Source organism: Rhipicephalus sanguineus, chromosome 1, assembly GCF_013339695.2.
Source record: "Rhipicephalus sanguineus isolate Rsan-2018 chromosome 1, BIME_Rsan_1.4, whole genome shotgun sequence".
Lineage (NCBI taxonomy): Eukaryota > Metazoa > Arthropoda > Arachnida > Ixodida > Ixodidae > Rhipicephalus > Rhipicephalus sanguineus.
Genome location: NC_051176.1, coordinates 255,432,244 through 255,440,646, shown reverse-complemented (window position 1 = coordinate 255,440,646; position 8,403 = coordinate 255,432,244). Strand labels below are relative to the sequence as shown.

The following is an 8,403-nucleotide window of genomic DNA, read 5'->3' as shown; positions in this document are numbered from 1 at the left end:
AACGACAGTTAGGAAGAAAGGTACCTCAGATGCCACCTGCAATTCCATTCAAGCGTGAAATATTCACCGGACAGTTAAAAATTATTGCTCAACTTGTTAATTTCTTTACAACAGTTTATTTCGAGCCGCGCCGACACACTAGGACCTACACGTCAAAGGAAGCCACTGCTGCAACTCCAAAAGCGTCCAACAACCGCATTACGAAAGTTGCAAGTTCAACGAGTTACACACTTGGCTTCTGTCTGGACCCCTTAAAGTGGTGTGCATTCAACTATTCTCAAACAAATATTGTGATAAAATACACAGACATTGCATCTGAAGGGCAGCAGCGTTGTTTTAGAAGCGTTATATACTGACACACTTGGAGCGTATCTCGTACCATAAAGGAGAAAGCACATTGTGCGACTCAAACTGAGACACATTTATTGCTGTAAAACAGGCTTAAACTCCTTTAAACATGCCGCGTGTGACGTCGCGCACCAGGCAGTGTTCAGATGAGAGACGTCGAGTAAGCTGCAATGCATTTTTCGTGACTGCTTACGGCAACCAGAAGGAACGCTTACACTGAAAGAGGGGTCATGGAAATGAGACAAATGAGGACACGGCTCGCAACGTGTTTCAACGCAGATTTTTAAAAGGTCGCGACTGGCCTTGCAGCTCCACATGTCACCATGAAAGTCACTGCATACTTTGTTCACAATCCAGTAAATTTTCCCACAAAAAAAGAGTGTGGTGCAGTCATTCAAATGTGAAAGGGGCAGGATGCGACATATTTGGCTGGCACCTGAAGCTGCGTCATGTCTTGACTAGATTACAAAGCACATTTATATATTGGGTCATGAATAGAAACAGAATGACACCTCCGCAGCTTTGGACGGTGCCCTCGTTTTTTCTTTTTTTATAGTACCAGCCGATTCACGCAGTAAAATAGCACAACAGTAGCACAATTGCGTGTAGAATAACAGAAGATAACTATTCCAGTTTTGCCGAAAGTAACGCTACCCGCATAATACTTTTGTTTCCTTGACTACAGCTACAAAATGTGGGCGGCCTTGGATCTTACACCCCTGCACGGCAGCACCAATATTTTCGCATTTTTTCAATATCAGTAGAGCACCTGTACGTTGGATAGAGAGCTGGCATTGAAGAATATGTTAGGATCTTCTGTAGTAGCCATAACTATATTCAAGTTTCGCGGCTCTCTAGAGCTCGACACATGAAGGGTTGTCAGGTCTACACAATACACATGATTATTATTCACTGCAGAACCATTTCACGCAACAATGAAACTGAAGATAACGCCCTTTTCATTTCGCATTTTCAGACATCGCAACTAAGAATGCGGGAAGAATTTTCTTTTTGTACTCATTTTACGATGATAGCATCAGAAAAAGTGTGCCAGTAGGTGGTCTGTCTCCGATATAATCATGTTTATTTTATTATGTGTGAGTTTTTGCTAACGATGTGTCTCTGTTGCGGCCTTTTTGTCCTAGACCCTAGCCTGCGTCAAGTAAATGTAATTAGTGTAGAACATCTCAAAGTTTTTTCTTCCTCTTTTGCAGATGCCGTCATCATTCATTACATATTACAATGAAATCGTCGACATATGTGAATGAGCTTAAGGATTAGTTTGAATATCGTTACAATGCGTAGCAAATCGACTTTAGTTGTATAAGGTCCTAAAGAAGAGATGCTCAGTATATGCAGGAAACTTTTAGATGGCACAATAAATATGCAACGCACAGTTTGCTGTGTTCTCAAGCTGTTTGTTAACCTGACTGATTTCATTGACTGAATAATGAAGTAGCAATGATGAGCAACGGCTTCGGTAACATTTATAAACAATTTTACTTCTCAATAGGTGTGTCCCCTTTTCGCGGGTATGCCTGTGCCAAGGATGCAGACTGTGTTGTCATTTATTGTGAAAACGAACCACTGTTGGCATTACCGCTTGTTTTTTTTTTTTTTTTTTGCTTGGTACTATCTTGAGTTACTATATACCCGAAACAATATCGAAATTTACTAGATGAGTATCTGCGACAAGGAAACAAGTAGACGGCCATCACGAGAGATGCATAATATCTTGAAAGACCTCGCTCTCGTTAATGAGCGTCATTTTTAGGGAATTAAGAAAAACAAAACACGACTGCATGCGAAATGACAAAGGCGCTTATGATCAGTAGAATGACAGCAACAATGGGACGCCTTGATAATTGGCGTTCAGAAGACGAGGCATATTACCCATGGGGCATTGTTTCTCAACACAAGGCATAAGAATGGGACACATTTGTAGTCATTCATATCAACGTGGTTCTTAGGACATTTCCATCATTCGGCGTATCTATAAGTCAAAGGTTGTCTCTAAGGAGAACACAACTATCATCAACGATAGAGTATCCAGCTGGGACCTCGGAGAATGTTCAACTGATGCGATGATTAACATACTCACGCTGTCTTCGTTTGGCACTTTAAACCCGCACGGAAACTGAACAGGACAAGTTGGGAAAAATTCATTCGGGAAATGTAGTGCCATGCGCTCTTCCGTCACTAATGCTGGCTTTGCCAGCTGATTTGTCCTTGCTAAATAATGCACAAGGTGCCTCAAATTCAACGGCGAAAAAAGCTTTTAGCCTGATTGTACTGGCCAAATGAGTTGTAGCTAGCCATCTCTTTCTTCGTATTATCCACGCGAATAGAGCACCATAGAGTAATATACTTTTATGCTGTAAGTATTGCTTTAAGTATCATCGCACGTCATGACGCATCACCACAAAGGGGGAGATTGTCATTTCCTATACACGAAAGGAGTTATTGCTTATAGGATCGGCGCGAACGTGGTGTCCCGTGTAATTATCAGTGGATTGTTCACGCTTGCATTCAGAAGCAACTAACTGCCTGTTCAAAAGAAGTCTCATTTACTGGTGCGGACACGCAGTTTGCCGATCTGTGTGTTCCGAGCAGAGAACACACAAAAAAAAGAAAGAAAGAAAAATGATTATCTGTACATTTACTCCCCAGCACGTCTGCGAAATTACTGTTTCTGAGCCGCTTGTGGCTTCAGTGGTCGCACGTTGGTGCGGCTCCATGGTATTCTGACGCGACTGTTTCGCTTTCGTCAATGATATTGTTTTAAGAAGCGCTTACAACAAGAATATATTGCGGCTCGGTAACTTTCACCATGTCATCTGTTCCGTTAGCCGCTTAAGCCGTTAAGCGTTTAGATTTTGTGAACGTGGTGGTACGGTTTGAATATTCATAAGCTGTAGGTGCACAGTGGCCAGATTAGTGTTTTGCATATTGACAAATAAGCTAAAGAGTTGGGCCACGGTTAACGCTTTCTGCAAACACAATTGCGAGGGCGCCCTCTTGCAACTCGACGCGTGAACATGGAATTCGTCTTCGTCAACCTTGTGCAAAGCCGTTTTACTGAACTGCGCACTTTGTAGTCATAACAGTAGCGCACTTTTAAGTGCTAAGAAGCCGAAAGCTTAATGTACGACGCTCGCGCATTGAAAACGTATACGCGATCGACGATGAGGAAAAAAAAGTGCCGCTTTAAAGTTGACAGGCATCTAGCAACATGGACTATCACAAAACTGCTAAGTCGATGGTCATAGATTTAGGAGGAGGGAAAGAAATGTTAAGCTGCAAGTGAAACGGACGCATCCGCGGAAGTAGCAATTGTGATACATGCCCGTGGAAGCTTTTCTCCTTGCTCATGAGATTTGCAGCTGACAGGAGCTTTCTTGTAGTCGCGTGTGTTGTGTTTGTGTGTGTGTGTTCTCGCAAACGCTGGTCTGTGTGTCCGATGCCCAGATGCTTCGGTCACGCGCAGCGTGCCATTCCATCATTGTCTTCAGGAGCGCGTCCTTCGCGTACGACGCCAGCCTTTGCTCATGCGTACGCGTTCGTGGTCTAAATATACTTTGAGACCTTGCAATAATATACTCTACGTGTCTAGTGAGTAGTCTTCGTACTTGCGCTAAATCTGACTAGCACAGATCTATATCATTGTTGCAAATAAATGAGTATATACAGTGAAACGTGCAATATTAAGTAAGCGTGTATATAAACAAACATCTATTTGGCTAAATAAATACAATGAGCTCAATAAATATCACTTCTATGTGCACCATTCTTCTACAACTATCGCCGTTTTCGTACAAGCGCGCGCAAGCCTTCATCCTTGCTTCGATGCGACAGGTTCCCCTGCCCGGCTCGCGATCCTTCGCGAATTCTGACTAGACGCAGCAATTCGTTTGCCCTCAGATTCAGCGCTGTAGTCCGCCGAGATTATTTGTATTGCTTTTGGTCTGGGCGCGCCGGGAAGTGCGGGCGTCCATGGTTATTGCTGGAGCGAGTTTCAAAATGAGCGCTCTTTCAAATACTAGCACGTGGATTACAATTATCCTGGCGAAAGAAACGAAAGAGGTAATTACCATTGCATAGACGCGTACGGTGGTCGAGGTTATTGCTTCGTTTGGCTGCGTCGTGCAACTTATTATAGCTGCTTTCTTCGTTCTTTTTCGGCACATGCGTCGCCTGGTGCCGGTGACTGCGGAGGGCATCGACGACAGCGCAATGCGTAAATAAGTGCCCGGCGGCACATTGTTGATGGGATGTGCGCTAAAGCAAACAGCTTCAGCGTAGCGATCGATGCAAAGCAAACTGCCGGTTTTTGTTTGCGCCACTGTGCCGCAGTGATAAGTTGTGCCGTCCCGTAATGGAGCCACTACGCGCCCACATTGCCTCGTGCAATTCTAGCAGCCGTGGCACTTTGAACTTGCGTTTTGACCCGAGGGTCTCGGATAGCTACGTGAACGCTATAGTGCAGAGAGAGAAATATGAATCGAAGATCGCTCTTACTCGATACCCCTAACAACAAGTAAAATGAAAACAAGAGACCTTTCAAACTGTTACAAAGACAAGCATTTCTTACTTCGTGGCTGCTACCCAACGACAGAGAGGAACGGGATGAAGAACTCAACAGTGGTACTTTGAATTTTAAATGTTTTCTCATGAATGATGAAATGTTTACTTCCTTGTACAATGTCCTGTAATGACTATCCTTTGTAGACCACAGTTCAAGTGCTTTTGCGGCAATGGCACGTCCCTAGACAGTGGATTGTGTCGAAATCCATGCTACAAACCCTGACACTTACGTGCCAAGCGTTTTCGTGCTTTGCGCGAGCTGCTGCCGAGTATCAGACAAGATTTAACAGCAGTGACGAGGGCTTTGCCCCATCGTGCAGATTCGTTGATTTGGAGGGGCCTGTTTAGCCTGCGACGCGTACACAAGAACGGGCGCAACCGAATCGCGATGCCCATCACGGGTCCACTCTGCGAGACCGAGTGTCGGCCTGTGGGAAGGCCGCAGCTTACAGCGGCTGCAGGCCGTCCAGCGAGTCGTCCACGGACCAGGAGACGCAGCCGTCCTCTTTGAAGCAGGCCGACTCGAGGTGCTTGTTGAGGTAGGACTTAAGCGCGAACGACTTGTGGCAGCGCGCGCAGCGGAAGTGCTTGAGGCCCGAGTGCGTCTGCATGTGTGCGCGCAGGTTGGAGCGGTCGGCGAACGCCTTGCCGCAGTGGGCGCAGCCGAACGGCTTCTCGCCGGTGTGCGAGCGCATGTGGCCCTGCAGGAGCCAGGGCCGCGAGAACGCCTTGCCGCACACGGGGCACTTGTGGCTCAGATTGTGCGTCAGCACGTGCATGGCCAGCGCCGGCATGGACACGTACACCTTGGCGCACGTCGGACACTTCTTGGCCAGCTGCGAGTCCGGGCTGCGGTGCGTTTGCTTGTGGCGCGACAGGTTCGACGAGGTCGCGTAGTGCTTGCCGCACTCGCCGCACGTGTAACGTGGCCGCTCTGGACTGCGCTTGGCGCGGGGCGAGCTGTCGCGGCCCTTGCGCCGGCTGCGACCATCGACCAAGGGAGGCTTTTCGCTCTGACTTTCCGGGGGGCTCGGCTCGGACACCACGTCCACATTACTCGCCACGTCCTCGTTGGCGTACAAGTGAAAGGCCGGGGGTGACAACTCATGGTACTCCTTCACCTCGGGGCCTGCTGGGCTCGGGGCGCCGCCAGGCAGCACTGTCACGGGTGCGAGGCCGGTGTTCCCGCTTTCGTATGATGGGCTCGAGTAGTCTGCATGTAAGAAGCAAGAAATTACACACGTCTCTGCACATTCAGCTCTGGACTGCATACACGTACAAAGAGACCGTTTCACTGGTTTTGCTGAATACCTCACTCCGCTCAGTGCATTTTGTCCTCAGCGTACGGACGCTGTTTCGACTCTGGAGCACATTGTAATAAGCAAAGTGAGAATTATATCAAAGCAGTGCCAAGTGAGAGCCATTTAATTCACTGTGATCATAGGTACATTGAACGAGGGAAAAGCCGAGACAAGCGCGCGTTTCCAACAAGGCGCGCTGCCTAGAAACAAAATGAAAATAAGAAAGAAACAGATCGTTGGAAATGAATAATGCCATAGAAGTGAGCTTGTAGATTTCCTACGGTTTTCACCGAGCCTAAAACACGAAACAAAAACCGCAGCAAGAGAAATAAGTTACGCTATAGTGCCTCTTCTGTCGGAAGAGAACTGCGGCCGAATTCACGAAGTTTTTCTTTCGTTTAACAACACATGATATTGGGTGAGATGGTGCATAGTTTTTCGTATAAGTGATCTTTGCAATTGGGCAGACGGCTTCGTAAATGATTGGTCCAGGATCACACTTGGCTGACATTTTGTCTTAAGAACAACTCTAGCGTAAGATGGTTCTGCGAATACGGCGGGCCCTGATGGTGAAGAACAAAGAGGACGTCCAGCCGAACTGTAAGCTCGCAGGATACACTTGCTGGTTCATTTGGTGCTTAGAGGTAAACTGGCTTAAAGGGGTACTGACAAAAAATTTCGCGGCCGAGATAGCCTGCTGGATCGATTTCCGTGTACGTGCGTGTACCATCTGCAAAATATCGACAGCGAATAAAGCTTGGAAGGTATTTTATATGAATTTTGAAGTTCGCGTGCACGATCCAGCATTATAGGCCGCACCTGTTGCATTGACACCCTCGGAGGTGACCCGAGGTGACCCCCCTACTTCCCCTACGTAACCGTTGTAGCCGGTACAACAAGTTATGATGACGTCGTAGCCGCCATTTTTGTTTTGACGCGCTCGCCGCTGCGCTGTTGGTGTCTCAAGGAAATCGTCGCCAATAGACGACGATGAGGAGGATGACGACAACGAGGACGGTGATGGCGACGACATCGCGCAGCACGTGCGGCAAGCATGCGAATGCGAGGAGACGACGCGAACAGCGCGGAAGTGCGTCACACTTCTGTGTGCTGACGTGATCGAGCGCTGCAGCCGCTAGGTGGTGATAGTTGCACCCGGAGGCTTGTCGTTTTTGAAACCGAAACTGACACTGGTCGGTAATGAGGAGCCTGTAATTAATTATCTGTCGCGCGCTGCAGCAAACGATGTGCCGTGTTATGACTAACAGGCCCCCAGCAATACATTACAGCAAAAAAAGAAAACGCGAGGCCAAAATTTTTGTGTCAGTACCCCTTTAAGGTAAAAAACGAAAAAAAAAAAAACTATACGACCTGCCGAAGAGGCGCCAAATGTTATAAAGTACATATATAAATGACGTAAGAAGTGAACAATGCATGACCACATAATTTACAATCTATACACGCGATTTCTAAATAAATTAAAATAAAGATGGTTTAAGACACTGGAAAGCTCTGTGAACGCGTATGCTAATAATGGTATGTGGAAGACGACATTCCGTATATATATACCACACGAACTGACAAAAGTAAAAAAAAAAGTCGAAAGTCTGGCTGCACTCATGTGAAACAAAGGAGTGGCAATGAGCAAGTACATATGTTTGGCATTAAATCGACCCTTTGAACGCCCCCCGTACGAGCACTTTTGTCTTTGTATGTTTTGACTGCCGATTTTACGTCAGACAGTGAGCTACCCTTTAGACGCCAGTGTAGTCAACGTACACGATAAGCCCACGATATGCACATAACTACACAAATTGCACAAATTCATCGATCCACCTCGTAATACTTGGCTCAAAGTGCGGCATAAGCAGCTACTTGCTGACTGCTTCGCATGAAATCGATTCCCACAATGCGTAGGATCTGCCGGAATTTTTTGCATTTCGCTTATATCGAAATGAGGTCGCCGCTCATGGATCGAACCCTGGCGACCTCGAGCCGACACATGTTATACGTGTGTTTTTCAATAAATCTCGGTTGATACTTTGCGATGGGTACGTGTGGTCCTTTCCCTGCCCCGTTTTTTGCGCTGCTTTCTACGATGATAAAAAGAAACACCGCTCAGGCAGAGTGGTTTGCCTGTGTGACTATGCAGAAATGTTATAATCTGTGT

General features: G+C 46.7%; 1 protein-coding gene across 1 annotated transcript in view; it reads right to left on the bottom strand.

Annotated features, from left to right (window-relative positions):
• Window positions 1-8,403, bottom strand: part of LOC119378236 (transcriptional repressor scratch 2) — a 35,531-nt gene that overhangs the window by 750 nt on the left and 26,378 nt on the right. The window contains exon 2 of the mRNA XM_037647439.2: window positions 1-6,145. This exon is cut by the window's left edge and continues 750 nt beyond it. Coding sequence (XP_037503367.1) covers window positions 5,379-6,145 — 767 coding nt within the window. The 3' untranslated portion in view covers window positions 1-5,378. The remainder of the gene's footprint in view (window positions 6,146-8,403) is intronic.